Source organism: Grampus griseus, assembly GCF_964374135.1.
Source record: "Grampus griseus genome assembly, chromosome: X".
NCBI lineage: Eukaryota > Metazoa > Chordata > Mammalia > Artiodactyla > Delphinidae > Grampus > Grampus griseus.
This window is the reverse complement of record NC_138999.1, coordinates 127,883,116-127,906,544: the sequence shown is the minus strand read 5'-3', so window position 1 is coordinate 127,906,544 and position 23,429 is coordinate 127,883,116. Positions and strand designations below refer to the sequence as shown.

General features: G+C 39.4%; 1 protein-coding gene across 1 annotated transcript in view; it reads right to left on the bottom strand.

The window, feature by feature from the left end:
- Positions 1 to 22,596, bottom strand: part of PASD1 (PAS domain containing repressor 1) — a gene marked incomplete at both ends in the record, with an annotated part of 66,283 nt that extends 43,687 nt beyond the window's left edge. The window contains 6 exons of the mRNA XM_082646923.1: positions 8,195 to 8,308; positions 8,687 to 8,786; positions 16,245 to 16,334; positions 18,074 to 18,162; positions 21,468 to 21,622; positions 22,565 to 22,596. Of these exons, the coding sequence (XP_082503049.1) occupies positions 8,195 to 8,308; positions 8,687 to 8,786; positions 16,245 to 16,334; positions 18,074 to 18,162; positions 21,468 to 21,622; positions 22,565 to 22,596 (580 nt within the window). The remainder of the gene's footprint in view (positions 1 to 8,194; positions 8,309 to 8,686; positions 8,787 to 16,244; positions 16,335 to 18,073; positions 18,163 to 21,467; positions 21,623 to 22,564) is intronic.
- Positions 22,597 to 23,429: the final 833 nt, after the last annotated feature.

Below are 23,429 nucleotides of genomic sequence, written 5' to 3'. Positions count from 1 at the left end.
AGATACAGGGCCCTCCCCCTGGTCGAGATGACGCAGACATACGGGATGAAGTCAGTACAGAATAGTACCAAGGATCCGTACAACAAAACCTTACTAATGAGGACCACTGTGCATCTTTGCAAAATTCTCCTCACACTTTTGTACAGATAACTCTTCTCTGAAACAAGCTGAAAGGGGAATTAGCCAGGAACATTCTTTGCAGTGCAGTTGCTGATAGGTGGAGACTACCCCCGGGGGACCAACTCTGTAGCAGTTTCTAAAGACTGCAAACAAAGGTAAGAGCTACTAGAACTGTCGGAAATACCTGCCATTTGATTTTCCAGTACTGTCTGCTCTACCTTTGGGTGAAAAGATACTATCTTTGTAAAAAGTGTTAGGGCTAATCAGTGTGATCGCCTTTCCTACTAATTCTTCTCTCTCCCTACATTTAAGATGAAATTAAAGAAAAAAAAGTTTTCTCACAGTAACATCCCCAATCAAGTACTTCCCAAAGACTTCTTGAGTTTTCTCCTTGGAATCCCATACCAGCCACAGCTCCTGAAACTGATGTCCTAAGAGAAACGAGCCCAGGATAATCTGGGTCCCAATTCCAGCTCTACTGCTTAACCAACTGCATGACTCTGGGAAAATCATACATCCTCTGCGACTGCACTTTCTCATCTTTACAATGGGTCTAAAATCTATGTTGTTGATTTGTGGAGAGTAAGTCAATAAACATGAAATCGCATCATGAAGAATAAAGTACAGGATGCATTTCTATTAAGATGATGCTGTGACAGAACTCTGGGTCTCACTTACACATACAAACTAAGAGTAGCTCGCTGCTTCCTCTAACTCTAGCAGTAGGAAGATGGGAAAGGACTCCATAGTATTCAATTCTGTGCCTGCCCGTCACCAACTCTGAAGTGTTCCTTACTTCTTTCTATGTTCAAGCAAGACCTGCTACTACAGTGCATCTGCAGCTCTAATGGAAAATCCAGCTGCTGAGTCCCTCTCCTGAAATGAAAGGTTCTTTAGCCTCAAATCTGAAACATGCAAGGACAGGACATCCTACATGGAAACAGACCCTTTCTTTTAAACATTTTAACTTCCCCTCTTTGTGTTTCTTTCATAGGCACAGACAAAGCTTTCAAGCCTCTTAGCAGGATGCTTCTTCCCTTTCAAAGAACATTGAGAATTACCAAGGAAATTTCCAGAAGCATCTGGGGAGCTCTAGGTCCCTATGACCTTTGTGCCTGATTACTTTTTTAACCATCCCTCAGACTGTAAAATGGGAGCCAGGTTATCAATGACTGCTCAGGGTGCCTACAAACTAATGTCCAACATGCCACAATCTCTTCTTCTTGTTATCTGAAAATATCCTGAAGACAAAGAGTAAGTCTATGAAAAAAAATAATGCAATACTGGTTTGCACTGAGCTATAACAATACTGCACTATGTTTGCGAGGTCTCATGGCATGGAATGGATTACCATTTTGATAGGATCAATCAATCAGTCCCTGAGCAGATGTTCATTTCTGCCTGCTCAATGTCAAGGTCTGTGCTAGACAGGGATGAGGCTGACGGGCCCTCCTTTATAGACCTCAGACAGCGGCCATGGTGTTGAGGAGAGCAGAGGGATATAAGAGGGAAGAGAAGGGAGCTGGAATTAAACAGAATTTTCTTCATCAAATCCATCAGTTGTTTCCTAAGTGTCATTTTTCCATGTTACTGTCTACATGATAAACAATCCATTGCCTAATACTTGAAGAAACTAGGACTATTTTATGAAAGTACTAAAATATATAAAACTGTAGTGCATTCACCCAATAATGATAATTTCTTACTATATTAGAAAGGATATGATTTTAAGCCTTAAGAGAACACTTTTCTTGTATTGTGTGAAGACCAAGTGGCACAGATGTAGTAACTGGCTCTTTTCTGCATCAGAATATTTTTCATCCAATTAAGTTCTACTTAAAAATAAAATGTAGGTCTCCTCTGTCTCTGAACTCTCACTCTCTGAAGGTTTGCCATAATTACCTGCTAATTTACACAAAATTCACTACACAAACCTACTAAACAAATCTGTTTTAGGTTGCATGCAAGAATATGTTTAAGTCGTGTACTCCTGGGTGAAAAGGATATGGTAGGCTGCTATTGTACCTCAGGTATTCTCACAGAATAGTGCCTAGAGTTCACGCTGCTTAAACACGTTATGTTTTATAGATGTCTCTCTCTCACCTTATTCAGTAAAAGGTCTTCTAATAAAGTAGAGGAACTAATAAGGGAAATGGGTAAGCCTAAGAGGGCCAAAGAAGCGCACACACTACAAGAACCATTGGGAATGATAAAGCACATTAAGAGAGTTGAATGGCTATTAGTCTTAAGCTTGGTGGTGCACATGTCCCTAACTCCTATGAACCACAAATACAATGGTGAATATTTACAAGAAATTGCGATTCTGCATAAAACATCTCGCTGGGGCAAGTGAGTGTGATGGTGGCACGAGCAGACATGTGACACTCAACACACAATTAACAAACTCGGTCTCGTGTTAGCAAGAGCTGTAGAGCACCCAGCAAAGGGAATGCAAACAGACTGCCACCTCAAGCTCTGTTTTGCATCCCATGGCTCTGTGTGTAGCTTCAGACAACGGTTCTTAGCCAAACACCTCTGAGCTCTCCTGCCAGGAAGGGAAGATTCTCCCCTGTTCCTCAGATCCAAACACAGATGAACCTCAGACATTTCCTGTTTAACTCATTTCTTCACCAGCTCTTTCTTCCTTACCTCATCCCCCCACCAAAGAGTAACAGACAGCACAGCCTCCAGCTTCCTCCTCCCACCAGACCTCACACAAACACGCCTTCAATCAGAAGAAGCCTCTCAAAACATCATCTAGTTTATTTTATTTTGCTAAGTATTACTGGCAGCTAGTGCTCATCTTTAATGTACTGTTTTGTTATTTATTTACATATCCATGTACACTGTAATATAGAAGGAAAATGTAATCCATTCTCAATATTCTACACTGAGCAGTGTCTACTATTATGGCTTACTACATACAAAATACCTACTAATGAGTTTATCAAATATGCAATGACTAGATAGTACTACAAGTAATTTCTATTCTGTAGAAATTCTTGGTAGATTATTAAATAGTTGTATTAAGGGGTTTTAGTGATACCTAGCAAGTTGGCATTTTCCTGTGGGTTAGGAATGCATTTTTGTTTTTCCCACTCAAAATAATGGAATTACTCACTTTGTTCTGTGAAAATTTGTTAACAAACAAATGTTAAAGAATAGATTAGATTCACAAAAAAGAGGGACACCTGCATAATAGCAGTTACCACAATGCCTATTTGTTCTTCTACCATTTAAAGTGTTTCAAGAAAAGGAAGCAATCAAGTCTGTTTGTAAACGTATTGTCTTAATTTGAAAGTAATTAAATGTCTGCATCAATTAAGGTTGCTCTATTTATTGCTTTATTTCTTTTATAGAAAGCCAATCACTTGAATTTATATTCAGTTAGAAAAATATGAATTATACTAGCTGGGAAAGGAAATTCAAACTAGTAGATTGCTCATCTGGATTCAGTTGTTTGTTTTTTTAATTTTCATTTTGGTGGAAAAATATTCATAGTGATTTGTCTTGTTTCAGTTTTGTTTGATGAAACTGTGCCGCACGTCTCCATTACTCATGGCGACATTAGCCTCTCACCTGTGGTCCACAGGTACATGTCCCTCTTCCGAATCCGGGGCCAGCAGAACATCTTCACCAGACTCCTGTACAGTGAAAAGGTCCTGCAGAAAAAGTGGCATTTTAGATAATTGAAATGTACTTATAGAGTAAAAATACCTGACATATTTGTGTAGGATGTAGTAAATTTGAAAATCCAACTCATCTGTATACCAGTGTGAGAAAGGCACTTGATTTTACAGATGTGAAAACTGAGGATTCTAGAGATAGAATGATTTGGTCAAGCACGTACAGCTAGTACATGCAGGATCAAAGTAGGTCCATTTCAAAGTTGAACTCTTGAGTTCACTTCCCTTCCACTGTTACACAGCCACCCTGTGAACAAAACCTTCCTCCAAAAAGCCCTCTTTTCTCACAAGATTTGTTCTCTAAAATGACCACTAGTATAGAACAAATATCCCAGAAACTCAGAGAAAAACTGGCATAGATCACAAATAGAGATCCCTGTGCTAAGAGGGGGCCTAGGGTGAGGGTGGTGTGTCAAATGAGATTTTTCTTTCTCAGAGGAGGAAGATTTGGGGGGTGACCCTCTAGATGGGATATCTGCCTTCTCATGGCAGATATGAGAGCTCAAATCCCAGAGAGCTGCCAGAGAGGGATACTGAGTGGGGCCATCAGACCCAGCAACTTCCTTCAGTTGCTTTTCTCTCGACCAATTTTCTCACTGTCTTAAATTTGGAAAAATGATGACATAGATCACTATTCTACAATTGAATGTAAAGGGGTCCTTCACAGCTTCTGAAATGTGGTCAGTTAAAGCCCAGATTTTAAACTTGAGAGGAAAAGTAAAGCAGGTCTTTTGCCCTCTCTGGATCGTAATGATAACAATAATAATGATAATAATGACAATGATCATGACTGTAAGGGCTCATATTTACTGAGTGCTTACCTGATAAGAGGATAAGAGGTGCTGTCTTATTTGTACTTCACAACGACCCTCAAGGAGGTGCTATTATCGCCACTTATAGAAAAAGAAACTGAGGCTAAAAGATGGAAGTGACTTAGGTAAGGTCCTGTAGCTAGTAAGGAAGGATGTGAAACCTGGATCCAGAGGCCTCTCTTGTAAGGCAGTTGAATGTGTTGTATGTTACAACATCATCACAATATTAACATGGCTCAAACAGACCTTTTGATTTTGTCCCCATGCCCTCCACCTCATCTGCCCAATCCACACTGTCCCAGTCTTGTTCAAGTCAGTCGGTGGCACTTCCATCCACTGAGCTACTCGGGCCTAAAAGCTGAGTCATCCTTGAGTCATTTCTCTGTCTTCTCCCATCCACTTCCAGTGCATCGGCAAGGACTTAGGGCTCTACCTCCAAAATGTCACCCAAATCGGTGAGCTTCTATCTGTGTTACTGCAGTCCTAGTCCAATCCCTATCAATCACCTCTCACACAGCTCCACCTGCTTCCATTCTTGTTCCCCTGTACTCCATTCCCAGCCAGGAGCCAACCTGATCTTTTAAAAACAAATCAGATCATGCCATCCTCCTACTTTCCACTCAAAGCTGTACATAATCTGGCCCCTGTCTACCTCTTGTATCTTATTTTCTACTACTCCTTCCCTCTTTCACCTTTTTCTAGTCACATGCTGGTCCTTGTTTCCTGGAACTCTCCAAGCTAGTTACTACCTCATGACTTTTACAGCTGCTGAACCCTCTACCTGAATTGCCTTCCTGTCTTCACTGGGTTGGCACCTTATCATCATTCGTGGTCTCTGTTCAAAAGACAGGTCATCAGAGAGAGACCTTCCCTGACCACTCTGCTGAACTCCCTACCCACACCAGTCATTAGCACAAGATTCTGTTTTAACATCTCCATGACACTTATCAATATTACTTGTCTATTGCCTGTTTCCCCAGCACCTAGCACAGTACCTGGCACATAGTAGGTGCTTACTAAGTATGTTACTTAGTGAATAATTCATTAGCCTGAATTGATCAGATGAATTCCAAGGACTGATTTTTCTTTTTAGAGACAGAAACTGTGAGTTCTCTATTAGGAAGATACTAAGTGAGCATTGGACGAGCAGGAGAGCTGCCTCAAAACTCACCTGGTGAGAGAAGCCTTTCTTTATCCACCTGCCAAAATGGTCACTTCTCTTACTATGTCCCAACCCCCAGCCCCTGTATACCTGTTTAATATTATATCAAAACAATTTGTCAATGAGTGTGCATCTCTTCTGGGTATGTCCAGATCTCCACTCAGATGTTCAACTTCTGAAACACAGGAGCTGATCTTTTCTCATTCACGTATCCTAACACAACCCTCTGCACACATCAGGTGCTTTAGCAGTGCTGTGCAGTGGCTGAGAGACCAAAGGGGACATGTCCCTTTAAAGGAAGCCCACATGGCCACAATGGGGGAAGCACACACACAACATACTCACCATTAGAATTTGAATCCTGAGAACACAAGCGGTCCCCACCAGACAAAACCGATCCTCCAAAGAAAGATTTCTGGCAGACAACTCACCAGACAGGCTGGGGAAGAAGCTACGGAAGAACACCACAGGCTCTAAGGGAGACAGAGACACACACGTGACAATCTAATAGAAAAGTGGGGCGATTACACAAGAGGATGGGCACCTGCCGTATCAGTGAGCCGTTTGCCAACCCACTGACAATTTTCAGAATTCCGAACCACCAATTTTTTCTGTCTTCCTTCCCAGTCACCCTCCCCACCCTGATCTCCACCAAAACATGAAGTAATTACTGAGAAATAATTATGAGTTCAGGGTGACCGTCAGTCTTCTGTTCTTACCCTGTGAATGGACATTTTAGTCTCCAAAATAGTTCAGCTCCCCTTCTTTACATAGACCATGTGGGTATCAAAAATGTGTGTATAATTTGTGTGTGCACGTAGTCAAGTTTTTTTAAAGGTATTTGACCTTTGGTTTCCAAAGGCACGTGACAAAGATATCAGAGGACCATGTGTGAGCTAACTTTCATTATTTATTTACCCATTCATTCATTTGTTATATCTTTAGACCTCAGTGGCAAAGAACTGAGTTAATTATATTCTTAGTTCATGGCATATTATGAACACAGATAAAATTCCCACTCTTGTTTTTACTTTTTTCTTTTCTCTGTCCCTTTCCCACCCACAGGTACCCACTGTCATCTACCACATTTAATATATAACTTTGTAAAATGTGTAGTCTGGTTCTATGTACTATATGCTTTTACAATTTACAAAAGTGCATTGTGCTATAGATCTCATTCTGTTTGTCTATCAACAATACGGTTTTAAGGTCTAACCATGTTGTACTATGTATATCTACAGTTCATTGCTTTTGACTACTACAAAGTTTTCCATATTGTGTATTTCCCCAGATTTTACTTGTCCATTTCCCTAATGATGCACACCTAGGCTGTGCATCATTCCTCCCTCCTACCATGAACAACACTATGACATACATAGAACATGTCCCCTTAGACACAGATCTCTCTGAGACTTCGCCTCTGCGATATTTCCACCCAGCGATAGGATTGCTGAGTTACAAGATAATTGACTTCAGTTCACTCTGTTTTCCAGGATGGCTTCATGAGTTTACATTCCTCTCGACACCGTATTAGTGTTTTCATTTCTCACATCCTCACCAATATTTGGTATTATTCACACTCCTAATTGTTTACATTTTGATGCGTGTACAGTGCTACTCATTGGTCTCTGAATTTTTCATTCTTTGCTTACTAGTGAGTTGGAGCATCTTTTCACATATTTGCTGGGCTATTTACCTTTGATTCAAGCCCTAGATCTTTTAATGGCCCCAAATCAGTGTTTATGTTAATTTATCAGCTTGTGGTTCCTGAAGCCTTAAAAATTACAAATTCAGATCCCATATCCACATGTAAGACACACAGATTTGGGTTTTGATTTCCTGTAAATGACACATTTTTTTCCATTCAAACTCTGAGAGAGATAACAAGCTTACTCTTCCTCTAGGCCAGTGGACAGAATTTTACTGATCATTTTAAGTCTCTAGGTTTTATGTGTTGGTCCTTGAATGAGTGTTAGAACTCCAGATTCCAGCCAATGGAGCCAATGTATGACTTAAGACTCACTTAGGCCCAGCACAAAATCAGCTCCCTCTTATCACTAGGTCTCATACTTTATCCTTTAATTTCTAGCACCCATGGATTTCCCTTTCTTTTAAGATTGGCTATGCAATAAACTTCTTAGATTATGTTTTAACAATAATTTCCTTGTTTTTGTAGAAGGAAAGAGCCATCCTTATCAGATCAGTCCACCATGTTACCATATGACCCCACCTTGTAAATTTTGCTATTAATTTTTTAAAAGTCTAATTAATGTCTGTGGTCCATCAAAACCTGTGATCATAGGGGTAGGAGAGAGTGTGAGAGTACCAACAGTAGAAAGGCATTTATATTACCAATGAAGGGCTGCATAATTCATGAACTTCATCTAGATAAGATTAAAAACTGTTTTTCTTACCATTAGAAATAAATTTTACACTCAGGATGAATTTCACACATTCATAAGCAGGGCTGCTATCATGTTCAGCACCTCCTCTTTTTAAATGACAGCAAAAATCAATATGTTTTTCTGCTAAAAGAAAACAGATACAAAACATGCTTACATTTGTACTTATCTATATTCTGTAGGATTCTTTCATATGATTATTGTCTTATTTAGACTAGATTTTACAAAAATATTATTTTCTTTTCATGAACATTACCACTTGCACAGTTATCTATGTTGTATCTGTAGAGTGGGATATCAGCTAGAACATAATTTATAGAACATTAATACAATTATACAAAAGCTGAAATAATCAGGGTTCATGATTAAGAACAAGATTTAATAGAGGGGAGATTTTTTAATACTAGAAATATAATTTGTGAAATGTCTATATTATTCCTCTAAGTGATTGTTATCTGTCTCTTAAAATCTAAGAACTTACTATTTGAAACAAATAGTCTGTACCTGAGCTTGACAAAGGAAGTTTGACAGAAATCTTTTGGTAGACTTCATGTTTCTCTTCATCAGGCAGAAGGCTTAATAAATTTTTACCCATGATGTCATCCTGAAGAAGGAAAGAGGGAATAAATTTTGTTATTTGTACTACTATATTTACTTCCTCTGTCTCCTTACTTAAGCTTATCATCTGGGAGGGAGATGCAAGAGGGAAGAGATATGGGAACATATGTATATGTATAGCTGATTCACTTTGTTATAAAGCAGAAACTAACACACCATTGTAAAGCAATTAGACTCCAATAAAGATGTAAAAAAAAAAGACTATGTATTATATGATTCCATTTACAGAAAATGTCCAGAATAGGCAAATCCATACAGACAGAAAGTTGATGTTAAAAAAAGTAATAATGAAATAAAATAAAATAAAAAGCTTATCATCTGCCCCACGTCAGCCATCTTACAGTCAGACCTGTTAGACTTCTAAAGTCTAAAGTCCCAATTCACATTACCCCGTTCTATGACCATCACCACCTACCTTTCCAGTGCACTCATGCAAGTACCCCACCTCTCCAACAATTATCCCACCCACTGAGACCTCCAGTCCATTCACATCCCATTTTCACTGAACATTATCTCCTTCAAATTGTCACATCCCTCGTTACCCAGTTCAGATGCCATAGTCGATCATTCTAATCACTGCCATGAGCTCTTATTTGCCTGGGAAAGTCCCAACTCTGCTTAATTTCAACTCTTCAGCTACCCTGTACCTTCCCCCAAGCAACTGAATGTGTATGGAGAAAACCCCACACCCATACTGTGTATTATTTTAAATGGGCACTCAGCTCTGCCTAGAAATCATTCCACATTTCCCTAGATAATTCACTCTTCTACTCTTCAATATGACTATTTCTTGCCTTCTCCTCCTTCAAACCTGCGAAACCGTCCCCTCCGCTGCCACCCTCCTCATATTCAGCTGGGATCTCATTTCTTATTTCAATTAAAAACAAAGGGAGAAGGAAATGTCAATATCTCCCTGCACCAAATCTTACCGACCTATCTGCTCCTGTGGCCAGAGACCTGCTTTCTCTCCTATTGCACCAAATAAGCTCCTACCTAAGTCTACTGCACTGTCCTTCATCCTCTCTTGACTATTCAAGGACATCATTTCAGAAATTCTCCCCCTATCCCCCACATCTTCAAGCTTTCCCTTTCTGCTGGGTCTTTCCCTTAGCACACAAATGCTAAATCAGAGATGTTATAATGTCTGTCATCTTAAAAACAGAAACAACACAAAAATCCAAAATCTTCCTTGACACTACATCCTCTCCTCCATCTCTAACTAACTTCTCTGGTCCACTTTAGAACAAAAATCATTGAAAGGAACTATACTTGATGTCTCTCATTTCTTCACCTCTCACTCTCCCTTAAAACCACACTAATCAGATTTTTATCCTAACCACTCCACTTTTCTGGTTACCAGTGATGTCCATATCACCAAATTCAATAGTCAACTTCAACCCTCATCTTGCCTAACATCTCAGCATTTGATACAACTGACCTCTCCTTCATGCTTGAAATACTTTGTTTACTTGGCTTCCAGGACACCATACACATATGGATATCCTTTTTCTTCAAAGGCTACTGCTTCACAGTTTCTTTGCTAGATCTTTCTCCTCTTCCTGGCCACTTGGCACAAGAATGCTCAGGGTCTGGTCATTGGACCTCTTCTCTTACTATCCTGTCTCTTGTGGGCTCTTCCAGTTCCACCTCATCAAATACCATCTAACTGTTAATGACTACCAACTTCTCACCTCCAGTCCAGACTTCTCCCTGAACTCAGCTTGATAACTAAACTTGGATGTCTTATAGGATTTCAATTTTAAGACATCCAAAATAGGGTTTCCCTGCTGGCGCAGTGGTTAAGAGTCCGCCTGACAATGCAGGGGACACGGGTTCAATCCCTGGTCTGGGAAGATCCCACATGCTGTGGAGCAACTAAGCCCGTGCACCACAACTACTGAGCCTGAGCTCTAGAGCCTGCGAGCCTTCAGTGGTCTCCCTGCATCTATCTTTGCCACACCCTTGCTCCCACTCCATTCTCCACAGAGCAGCTAGAGTCATCAATTTAAAACATAAGTCAGATCAAGTTATTCCTCTGCTCAACATTTTCCACTGGCTACCCAAGTGATTCAGAGTGAAAGCCAAAGTATACTTCCAACGTCCTTGACAGCTCTATGTTCTGGCTCTTTGCTGCCTATTGACCTTAGCCTCTCCTACCCTCCCTCTTGCTCACTGCATTCTAAGTACACTGAACTCCTTGCTCATGTTCAAATACAGCAAGCAAACAGTCATCTTGGGGCCCTTAAGCTTGGTCTTCATTCAATGTGAAACACTCTTTCCCAGATATTTGCAATGACTTTCTCCCTTACTTCATTGAAGTCTCTACTCAAAAGTATTTTAAATAGCATCAATCCCCTGACATTCTCTTCCTGCCTTTTTTTTCATACCACTTATCATTACCTGACATCATAGTCACATGTATATGTTTATCTATTTATTATGTCTCCCACAATAAAATGTAAGTTGCATTAGAACAGAGACTTTGGTCGTCTTATTCACTGCTACATCCCCAACACCTAGAACACAGCTTGGCACAAGTGAGCACCCAATAAACATTAGTTGAATGAGTGAAAAATACTGTACCACGTAGTTGAAGTATGGTGACACATGAATAAACTGAATATCAGCCTTTAAGTAATGAGTTTTTAATGTGATAGGAACAAAATAATAAACAAAGTACTCTTTGTAGCTTAATTATGGCTTTGGTTGATGAACAACAAATTCAAATGATTTTTAATTTTTAATTTTTAATATTAATAATCTACAGTCAAAATTCAGAAATATATTTTTATGGCCCATTTGTAGAAGTCAGCCTACGAGTTGGCCAATGCTCAAATTAGCAGATGGATCCTGTCTCAATCAAGAAAAGTCTTGGCTCAATTCAGGGCAGAAATGTAACACTAATTTAGCAAAGAAAACATGAAATTAACAGGCAATAGATTTCTTTTTCTTGGCCACACCACGCAGCATGTGGGATCTTAGTTCCCCGACCAGGGATTGAACCCTTGTCCCCTGTAGTGGAAGCGTGGAGTCTTAACCACTGGACCGCCAGAGAAGTGCCAGGCAACAGATTTTGACAATGAAAGTCACATAGTAAGAAACTGACTTCCCCAAAGAAAAAGATATTTTTCATTCAACTTAACTTTTTCAATAAAAATGCTTTTATTGATTTAGTTATAAAATACACTTTAGGTACCAAACCAAGTTACCTCTGGTCAGTAGAGACCACTCATTTATTCCTTCACCTAACACTTGATTAACAACTGCTTCATGCCAGAACATTATGCTAGGTATGTTCACACGAACCAGCTCACCTAAACTCCTGTGAGAGGAAGAATTCTCCTCTATTGAATTCATGATGAAACGAAGGCTTGTCCGATTATTGAGAGGTCACAAGTTCAGAGATGAGATTCACACCCAGCTCCAACTAATTCCATATCCATTGTTCCTTCCACTACAACATAGCTACCTTGAGTCCAATCTGCACCAAGAGCAGCCAATTTGCTACTGGGCCAGGTTCTGCATTTTGGACATTCTACATGAATTAATTTATTATTTTTTTGCTGAAACTTATGAGAGTTTAAAAAAATGAACCTGACATGTTCATTCTAATTTCAATGAACGCATAGTTCAAGAGGGCAGACAACACATGCACAGACAATTCTGATGCAAAGTATAAAATAATACCTTAACAAGAGGTACAAAATGCTAAGGCTCACCAGTTCTTTCATTGGCAGAAGGAAGTATAGCATTGTCACCTAAAAGAATTCCAAGTGAGCAGTCTTTTGATGGTGCACATTCCTTGGATGGAAATAGTGGCAATAAGTTTCTTATTAACTAACTACATTCTTTAAGGAAGGTGACAGTGACAATGAATGCCTTATAACTGACCACCAACTACAAATAGTGGACGTAATGATCATCCCAGTGACCCTGCTATATATTAGATAAAGGGCAGAGATCTGAAAGCATTATCAACACCATGTTACTTTCGTAAATCTTTGGCATTTGCTCTTCTTATTACACAAGGCAGAAAGATCAAGGTACTTAGAGCTTAATGAAGCAAGGATAAATACCAGTGAAAAATTAAGGCTTTTTAAAAGCCAAGTTTGAAAATAACCATTAGTTGTCCTAAAAATATTAGTAAGTTGAGTCTCAGTCATGGCAAAAAAAGAATAAAGGAATTTACTCCACTCCTTGACATTTACTGAGAATCCAGGCAAGCAGCATCGTTTTGCTGGCAGAGACATCCACATTAAACATGCATTAGAAAACTGTTCAACTGTATAGGGCACCAGGAAGGATAAGAGCTTCTGTACGAGGTTCAGACTGCACCCTGAATCAAACAAGACTCATTGCTAGTGATTCTCTACTACACTGTAAACTTCGCAGGGAGAAGCAAAACTCATCACAATTATCACCAAATAGCCATATACCTATGTCTAAAATTTGCTAAAGACTCTTAAAAACTCAATCCTGAGAAACTCTTTCCATGATGAAATCTGTATTTTAAATTTTTATTTTGGTTAAAAATTATAAAAGAGAACAATTATATGTTTTTTTGAGGAGGTGATGAAGTAGAGTGACTAGGAAAGCAGGCTGCTAAGACAGAGGGTAGTGAATACAAGTAACTACACATTACTACTACCAGTGACTACAAGTTTTTCCAAAGGAAAAACCATCAATGACATCAGTGATTGGGAAAATGTGGTGCCAGATTTCAGACATAAGTTTAATACCACGATGATGATAACAGCCATCATTTCAGTCATGGTGTGTTTTATAACATCATAACTTGGACTCCTCCCATCTTTTTGTCACACCCCTATCCAATCCATCTGCAAAACTTATTTCACCTACAAAACACTGACTACTTCCACATCCACCTTAATGCAGTCCATCACCATCTATTGCCTGGACTATTGTAACAGCTTTCCAAGTGACTCCCCACTTCCATGCCTACCCCTATAGCCTATTCTTAATACAAGACCCAGAGTGATCCTGATAAAACAAGTTCAGATCATTTCTTGCATCTGCTCCAAATAGCGTCCTCCCATCTCAGAGGAAAAGGCAAATGGCCCTAAACAAGGTGGACCTCTGTTACTGCTCTGACCCCATCACCTCCTACCACTTTACCTTTTACTCACAGCACTCCCGTCCCAGTGGCCTCTTTACCATAGCTTTTCACACCAAGTATACTCCTGCCTTAGTGACTTCTCACTTGCGTTTGTTTCTACTTGAAACACACTTATCTGCATGACTCACATACTCACTCCATTCAAGTATCTGTCTAAATGTCACCTGATCAGTGATACTAACCACACCATTTGTAATATCCCACCTCCGGTCACTCTCTAAGTAATACTGTCCCCTATCGACAGATGAGAAACTAAAGCTCATGTCGTTAGTGAGTGAGAGTTAAATTTTAATCTCCAGATTATTTGACTCCAAAGACCAAGTTCTTTCCACCTCACAGACAGTTGCCCAACAGACAGAGGTTCCTTGATTTTTAATGAAATTGTAGATTCCTGGAGCCAGGCAGATACTCTAGAAATGGCTTGGTTTCCATATAAATATAAGATGAGTGACTTATAAAATGAAATTTTTAATCAAAGCCTGGGAAAAATTGCATGTTGTTAAAAATTACAAGTTAGGATTTAATGAGGAAAAGTGTGAAATTGTGCCTCAGGTATAGTCCTTTTCAAGCCTGTTTTAAAAGAATATATAAACTCATTCCCACTTAACGTTTATGTACAGATGAATCAATAACAGTTATAGCTTTATTTTTAAGTACACCAGTCTCAGATTATCAAGTCCATGGTTTAAGATTAACAGTTCAAACCCATGTCCCAGACACCTCTACCTTAGGGTGACTATGTGTGTGTGTGTGTGTGTGTGTGTGTGTATGTGTGTCTGTGTGTTACTTCAAATGTTGAAGGGTGAAAGAGTCTCTTAAGAGTGAAAACTCTGAACCAAAATACATAAGGAATCGAGGAAAATTATATAACTAACACCATTGCTGTGAAAAATCTTCATGTGAGGATCCTCAGGGAAAAGTCTCCAGTCTCAGTCAATGGCAAATTTGGTTTAAGTAATGTCAAATACCTCAAGAATTTGGGTAGTTTTCTGGTCTTCACTATAACAAAATTTAATGTGTAATGGATTATACTCCTACATTCTTTCTTTTAATGTGCATTTAATAAGACCATTCTCCTATGATATAACTCCTCTGAGGTCCAATGCAATGAATATCTCTAATATTTGCATTTTATTCAGCTGTTCTGTTATTCTATAAATATAAGCTGAATTTCGAAATCCAAACTGCTTTCTAAAAGAAAGGTAAGAGAATGAGAAATAAAGAAATGGACCTTAGTACCTTTAAATAAAAAGAAAAGAGCAGAAAAGCTCTCTGAGTTTCCAAGTGGGCCGTAGAACATGCCGGCTGGAACAGCATAACTAGCGGGATAAGCTCCTAATCTTCTTCTAACTTAACTAAATAATAATTTAACAAAACTTCTATTCATTTATGTGTTTCAAACTTGAGTGCTATAGATCTGTGGGTCAAGTTCTTAAGACAACTCTGTGGAGTGAGAAATATGCAATGAAAGCAACAATCCAGATGTGTTTAACACAACCAGCCAAGTGACAGATTCAGGAGTGGTGGTGGTGGATGTACTCTACACAGCCCCTCTTCACACACAGGCATGCATGCAATATGAAGGTATGCAGTACTTTCATGTTTAAGTGATATATCTGGTAGGTGTCCAGCCTGAAGATCCAGAAAAATTTTAGGAAGTCATATATTCTAAGTCAATGGTGCTAGGAAGATATAGAAAGCTTTCCTGAGAGGGATATAGTGACACCAAAGGGCTCAGGAATGAGTGACTAATTTGAACATCAGAGACTCTGACTATAACTCATGTGTAGGTCTCTCCAGCAATATTTACAACATTTCTAAATTAGGCAATCATTTCTAATTTTTTTTCCAAATGAGATCAGGATTTGCTCTTCAATATAAAGAAACAAAAAGCAAATCAGACCTGGAAATGGATGCCATGAGCCAGCATGACCAAAGCATGACATTCATTGTTTAATCAGTATGTGGTGGACTCAAGAAATGTACAAAATCAGACACATCCATCTTGTGAGGGCTGTCTTGCAAAGTAGTCACCTTGGGGATTATCCCCTGAGTCTTCTTTGGAGCTCTCCTTCAGGGGCAGTTTAAAAACCATACACCAACGCACACACACCGTTTCATTACCTTATATCAGAGTTTGTTTTCATAGCTTTAAAACTGAAACCAATGGAGAGGACAGTAAAACAGGTGCGCGTTTTGACAACATTGAGAATGTCTTCTCTGATGAGTTATACGCTGCTGAAAACAAATAATAAACCCCTAAACGACAAAGCAAATGATCCTTTCCCAAAAGCTGGGAGAACTTACTGGTAAATGGCCAAGGAGAGAAGAGATGTTGTCAGTCACGAAAATTATCACTCCATCTGTGCTCACTATTATCATAAAGCCATCTAATGACTAATGAAGAGAGAATAATAATGTAATTAAATAGTGGAACAATAATAAAATGATAGCTTTATTTCTAAATGCATAATTATAATCACACACTGAAAGTGTATTGTGGTCCTTAAATATCAATAAAGCAGGCACAGACTTAATTAAAATTCCATTATTCTGCCTCCTACACAGAATCTACTTAACCTTAAGCATGAGACGTTTATCAAATGATGTGTCACTTAGACAAACAAATTTCAATGTATACCCAATTAACACAAAACTCTCCAACACAAGCTACGAAGATTCATTTCCGTGTGTAGGTTGTTTCATATTCAATTCAAAATTAATTTTAAAAACTGTAAGAATATCTTGGAGGGCATTTTCGTTTGTGGTTAGTTTAGTCATCTATTTATAAATATGGGTATTGCCATCACTTCCCTGCTATATAATGGATTAGATATCCAGACAAATGCCTCCTGGTAGAGAATACCTAAAATGATGATTAAAATATATTAAAACTTATATTTCAAAACAGGGCCAAGCTTCTGGTAAAGTAAGGGAAACGATCTGACATCAGAAATGACTAGAACATGAGAATTCAGAGGTAAGGGGATAACGGAGCTTGCATATGCCTTGGGAATATCTACACAACACTGATGGCATAGAGCTGGGAGGACAGAAAGCAAAGCCTGGGCCCGCACAAGGTCGGGGGTGAAATCAGAGACTCCTGCATAAAGCCAGGCCTCCCAAAGGGTAACTCTCTCGGCAGACAAAATAGAAAGATCTTATCCAGCAAAGGAAGCCAGGGGATTCACAACCTGCCCATCCTGCCTCAGCTTTCACTCAGACTAGAAAAGGAAAAGAAAAACGAGTGTCATCTGGGAATTACAAACAGAAGCCTACACTCGCACAGATTCGGAGCTGGAATTCAGAACTATCTGCGTAGCCCTCAACACTCCAAGCCTATTATTTACTTTCACATGGTCCTGACCCCAGATATCTAGTAAAAAGAAGTTGAAATCATCTCTAGAGAATGATTTTAAAGCCCTCAAAGAATTCATGCAGATAAATTCCCAAATAACATGAGATTGTAATGAATGATTAACAAACAGGAAAAAATGAAACATCATGAACAAGAGGCAGTATAAATAATAAAATGCAAATCAGATTTTAAATGCGCAGATACTGGAAATATCAGGGATAGTAATTCTTTCAAGGATGCATAATGAGTAAGTGACAAAGGCACAATTCATATCTCTGTCTGTCTGACTCAAAAGAAAGACCATGGTCATTCGGGCTTTAGTCTGTGGCCTTTGAACTCAGTGAAACTTACCAGTTCCATTGGAGATAGAAACCATGACCATGTTTCCTCATGTCACTGAGGAAAAAATAAGGACTTAAAAGCCTTATTCAGTAGAGTCTAGCAACCTGTGCTGAATGACTCTACCAGATAATTACTTAACTTGACACTAAACTATAGAAAGAGTTGTTCATTTTTGTTGTCACTCAAGATCAGTGGGTTCACTTGGCATAAGAAGCATCTGGGCAGCATGTTAGACATGAAGGCTCCTGGTCTTACCAGGATTGAGATTCCGATTCAGACAGTTTAAGGTGGGTCCCAGGAACCTGTATTTTTACCAAGCTCCCTAGGTAATTCTGAATGCATGGTCTCCTAGCCACACTTTGAAAAACCACTATTCTTTATCTTCTATTGCACGTATTCTACATATGAAGTAATCAAAGAACAAACTCCCTCTTACTTGTAGTATCATCTGGTTGAGATCTTCATAGCTATGACGTGATGGAATCCAATTAGATTTCTCTCTAGAGGCTTCTGGATTGACTTTGCCTTTTTAGAAAAAGGAAGAAAGAAAAAAAAATGATTAGCTTATGGGTATTAGATTTTTCAAAGTTATAATTTTATGAAAAAGACTCTCATGAGAAAATGCTGAGTGCTAATGAAGGATCTGAAGTAGACTAACTAATTGTAATTGTAATTGTTCAGAATTGAAAAAGACCTTGAAGATCATCCACCTGAATTTCTACTGATCTACATGATGACCTTTCTAACAACATTATGATTTTCAACCCCCAATTCTTTCCTTTTCTTGACTTCTTTAAGTCTTCTGAATTCTATCAAAACCCAGTATTCATAATATATCAGATAAGGTACAGGCTGTGTCGAAAGCTCTAGGTGTATTCAGACGTCTAAAATCTCCTCAATCCCTGGGTAAAATAAGGAATTCCATGATTTAGTTTCATCGAATTAAGCTTTAGCAAGGGCCCTTAACTAGAAAATCTTTAAGTGATATCTTGTAACTCTCCAAAGCTGCTGACACTGTTCTATCTCTCACACATTCTTCAATGTTTTCTGGTTTTCCCATTGAGCAGTGTTCCGGCTCCTGTGCTCATTCAGAGACTTTGCTATCAACATCTGCCCCTCTCCACCTCCCTCAATCCCACCCACACCCCTAACTTCAGTAACTCAGGGACCTCACTAACACAGCCCTCCAGTCTCCAGTTATTTTAATGTATGTCAATAAACGTTCGTTTCTTCTCCTCACAAAAGTGTTAGAGACCCATAAAACTTTGCTCCCTATTCAAAATGTTAAATCCTTTGACAAGGACAGCTCTGACAGCAGACTTGCTTTCTTGGTGGGTAGGAGTCTCATATCCTTTTCTATGAGTAGATGTGGATAACAAGGGAGCCAAGCATGAGTAGAACAGCTCCAGAACCCTCACTCAAGAGGGAATGAGAAGAGGGTGTATAACTACATGGGGAGTAGAAATAACATGAAAAATAAACCATGCCAATTGCACAACTGCCTCAAAATCAGTCTTCCTGACCACTGCCCCAGCCTGGAAACTCAATTCTGGTCACAACTTCTCAAATTCGGGAAACAACCCATGTCACTCTCCCATGGCTGATTTCTGAGGTCATTTCCCCATTGACTTTCAGCTCCACCTAGTGACTTTCATCTCCTGTACTCCCTACAAAGAAATAAAAAAGACAGAAGAGAGTCCATATATTGCCAGAAAATAAAGCCAATGTATTTTATAAAGCAACCATAAAATGCTTTTCTACCTTACTATTACCCATGAACATGTTCTTGTTTCGTTTCTAGGGTGGGCACCATACCCAATTCTTCACTAAAACCCCAGTGTACAGCATAGTACTTAACTCACAATAGGGACTGGGTAATTCTCATTATGCTGAACCTCATTCATTCATTTATTTAACTAACATTTACTGGGCTCCTACTATGTATCTTTTAGAGGCTGATGATAGAGCACAAACAAGACAAATAAGGTGACTGTGCTTTTGTATCTTACAGACTAGTGGGGGAGACAGATAACCAACACAGAGACCATGGAACTGATCATTTCATATATCTTTAAGCACAGTAATTTCGACAGGGTGCTCAGGGAAGGCCTTGCTGCAAAGGTAAGTAATGACAGGAAGAGAGCCATGTGAAAACCTGGGAGCAAAGAAAGCATCTCAGGCAGAGGAAGCAGTTAAGTACAAAGGGAGACAGGAGGTCAAAGGGGCTACTGTAGGGTGACCAAGGGATAGAGCAGTAGGAAATGAAGTCTGAGAGACGGGTAGGACCAGATTATGTAGGGTACATGGTAAGGAGTTGGCAATATTCTGAGTGGAACAGGACGTGCTTTTAAGCAGGAGAGTGATGTATGTTTTTAAAAGATCACTATGGTTGTTTGTGAAAGATAGGTCAAACTGGGGAACAAGAGTAGAAGCAAGGGAGTCTCGCTGGAAAGCTTCTCTGAAAGGAACAGATGATGATGGCCTGGATTAGGGTGGTACACCAAGGCTATGGAAGTGGGCAGAGTGAATGGATTTGAGATATATTTTAGAGGTAAAGCCAAAAGGATTTGCTGATGGATTGGTTGAGGGGGTGGAGGACACAAGAATGACATCTAGATTTTTATCTTGAGCAGCTAGAAGAATGGTGGTACCTGTTACTGAAATTGGGAGAACCAAGGCTGGGGGTGTGAGAGGCAATTGAGTGGAGAGGAATCAAGAGGTCCTGAATAGCCATGTTAACTTTCCTGTTAGATATCCAAGCAAAGAAGTCACAGAGGAAACTCTCTTGCTGATTTAATAATGAGTATGATTCTCAAGTATGGAGCTCAGGGAGGAGGTCAGCGCTGTAGATAGATTTAAAAAGTCGGGGGCATTGACATCCAGGTAGCCCTTCGAATTAAGGGGCTGGAAAATGAGTGTAGATATTGAAGAGAAAAGGTCCTAGGACTGAGCCCTGGGGCACATCAATGATTAGAAGTTGAAGAGGGAAATAGGGGATGCAAAAGAGAGAGAGAGAGAGAGAGAGAGAGAGGGAGAGAGAGAGAGAGAAGGAATGGCCAATGAGTTAGGAGAGAAACCAGAATCTAGTTATGCAGTTATCCTGGAAGCCAAGAGAAAAATGCTTCAAGAAGGAGGGAGTGGTCACCTGTCCAATGTTTTTGAAATATCAGGAAAGATGAGGACAGTTAAGGGACCAAAGAATTCAGCAATGTGGAGGCCACTGCTATTCCCGACAAAAGTAGTTGTCCTGGATTGGTGGGAGCTCCAGCCTCAGTGAAGTGGGTTGAGGAAAGAATGGGGCATGAGGAAGTGGACACAGGGTCTATACAATCACTTCAAGAAGCTTTGCTGTGAAGAGGACACAGAAATAAGGCAACAGCTGAAGGTATCATCTGGTCAAGAAAATTTTTTTTAGGTAAGAGCTCTTTACAGCACGGTTACATGCTATGGGTATAACCTGCTCAGATGTTTTGAGTTAAATCTACTTAAATATTACAGGTACCGTTTGACACCCTTGGGGCTCTGTTTGCCTTAGCAAAATTTATCATATGCCTTCAAGTGCCTAAGATACAGAAATTGGCATTGTTACTGCCCAGAATACTTCTACTAATTCTCATTTCCTTTTTCTACTTTTGCATGAACCTCAATAATATTTTCAGCATTGACTATAACAAACTTATGAATGGAGAGAAAATAAATAGCCATGTATCAGAAGGTGCCTCAGGAGATCATCTCGTCATTAATCCCTCCCAGAGATGTTTGAGGTAAAGGGAGAGACCCAGCTGTCCCACCCACAGCTATAAGGATGGGTCGGGGTGCTCAGTTCCAACCTCCATTCTTCTGTGAAAGGGCAGCAGCACTCTGCGATGTTTTAGCTTTGCGTCCTTTCGTAGGATAACCGTGACTTTGCAGCAGAGCACGCAGTTCTGTGAAGAAGTTCCTGACGCGGTCCTTCGGTTTGTTTTCAGATGCGTCAGGTGCATCCCTAATTGACAAAAAACAATCAAGGTTATTAATAATAAGGGTAGGGCTGGGAATTCAGAAGATGGATAATGGATGGGGAGAAATAAGAAGAGAGAAAGGGAGATGTTAATGTCAACATCTGAGCAAAAATCTGGTCCCTTGATAACTCATAGAGCAACAAAAACTGTGAATATTAAAATAAGGAAATGAAAGCCAATCTCATCTCCCTCAGACTGTGAGGCCCTTGAGGGTATCTGTCTCCATGTCTCCCATACCAAAGCCCACACAGTGTCTGGCACAGTGGCCTATGAATTATATAAAATAAATCCAAAATAATTTGAATGTAATGGTGGGTCTTTGTTCCACCATATATTCTTACCTGCTTTTTCAAGAGTACTTCTGATTAAATACAATTGTTTCTAAATGATCTATAATTATTCAAGAGGCTCTCTAAAAGCCAATGTTCCTTCTCAGAGAGAAGGCTGAGCAATGAAATGCTAATTGAGATTTTATTTTTTACCTTTAAAAAAACACAGACCATTCTGAAAAATCCTGACCAAAACTTTTTGAGTAGACTGGAATTTACTTTAGATTCTCAAACTGGAAAAATACGGTAATTTATCTTCTCAAATGTAAATGAATTTCAACTCTAGGCAAGCCAAGGCCTCCAAACAGGTTTCTCAACCGATCAGGAACTATAAAACCATTTATTCAGTGTCAGCTCTGGGCAGCCACTATGCAAGGCATGGAGGACACAGTTTGATGAGGGAGGCTGTCAGGACATAGGTAGTGTACACAGTATTATAATAGAGTTGGGGCTGGGGTTATGGAACACCCGCCAGAGAGATCACATTTCCCTTTGTGAGTCAGGTTTCCCCGAGGAAGGAGAATTTTGCTAGATGTGAAATAAGAACGGAGGGCAGGGGAGAGGGCTTTGACGGAAATATCAGTTAGGAATTCATACCTCTTCTTTCTCTTTTTCCCGTCCTCATCCATTATTCAGTGCTGTAACAAAAAATTCTGAAATCAAGGTGGAGCCACATTTTACTAAGAAATCAGTCTATGATGAATCACATAAAGCAATAAGACTAATCAAAGTTCTCAATTGCATAGCACTTTTCCCTCAAGGAATGCCTACTTCTTTTAAAGATAGAATTTCACTAAATACCAATAACCTTCTCATACGTTATGTAGATGCTGAAGACTTGCTTTATTGTGTGATCCCCGATGAATGTCTGTCACAATAACATTACAAATGAATATATTTGAAAAAGTTACAAAAACACTCTGTGAAGCTACATAACTTAATCCCAAAGTCAAGTATTTGTAGGTTTAATTGCATACCCTTAGATTCCTTTAACTTCCACTGATTTCAAGAACACAGTGAAACAAAGACAGATGTACGTTGAAAGCTTCAGATCTAGCTACAATATCATGTCACAATAGACAAAAATCTGTATTTATCGTTGATATCACAGAAATCCTCGGCATATAAAAATGACCTTGAAATCACCACAGTCCTCTCCTTTGGACTGTATAATTAGACTCGCACATCACCTCAAGGTCAAAACCTCAAGATAGAAGCCAATGACATTCAAATACATGTGTGTTAAATAAGAAGGAACTCTTAAAATATGGCAAACATCTTTAAATGCTCTCAAGGAAGTAAAAGAAAGCTCAGGAGTCAAACACTGGGAAGATCCTGAGAACAAGCTGGTTAGTACACCAACCTGTGATGCTGTGGGGATGGGGAAGCATAGCTATGCAACAAGGGAGCTTGGGCATTAAATGCCCTCTTTGGTGAAGGAGAGTCCAAGCAGGGAATTGAA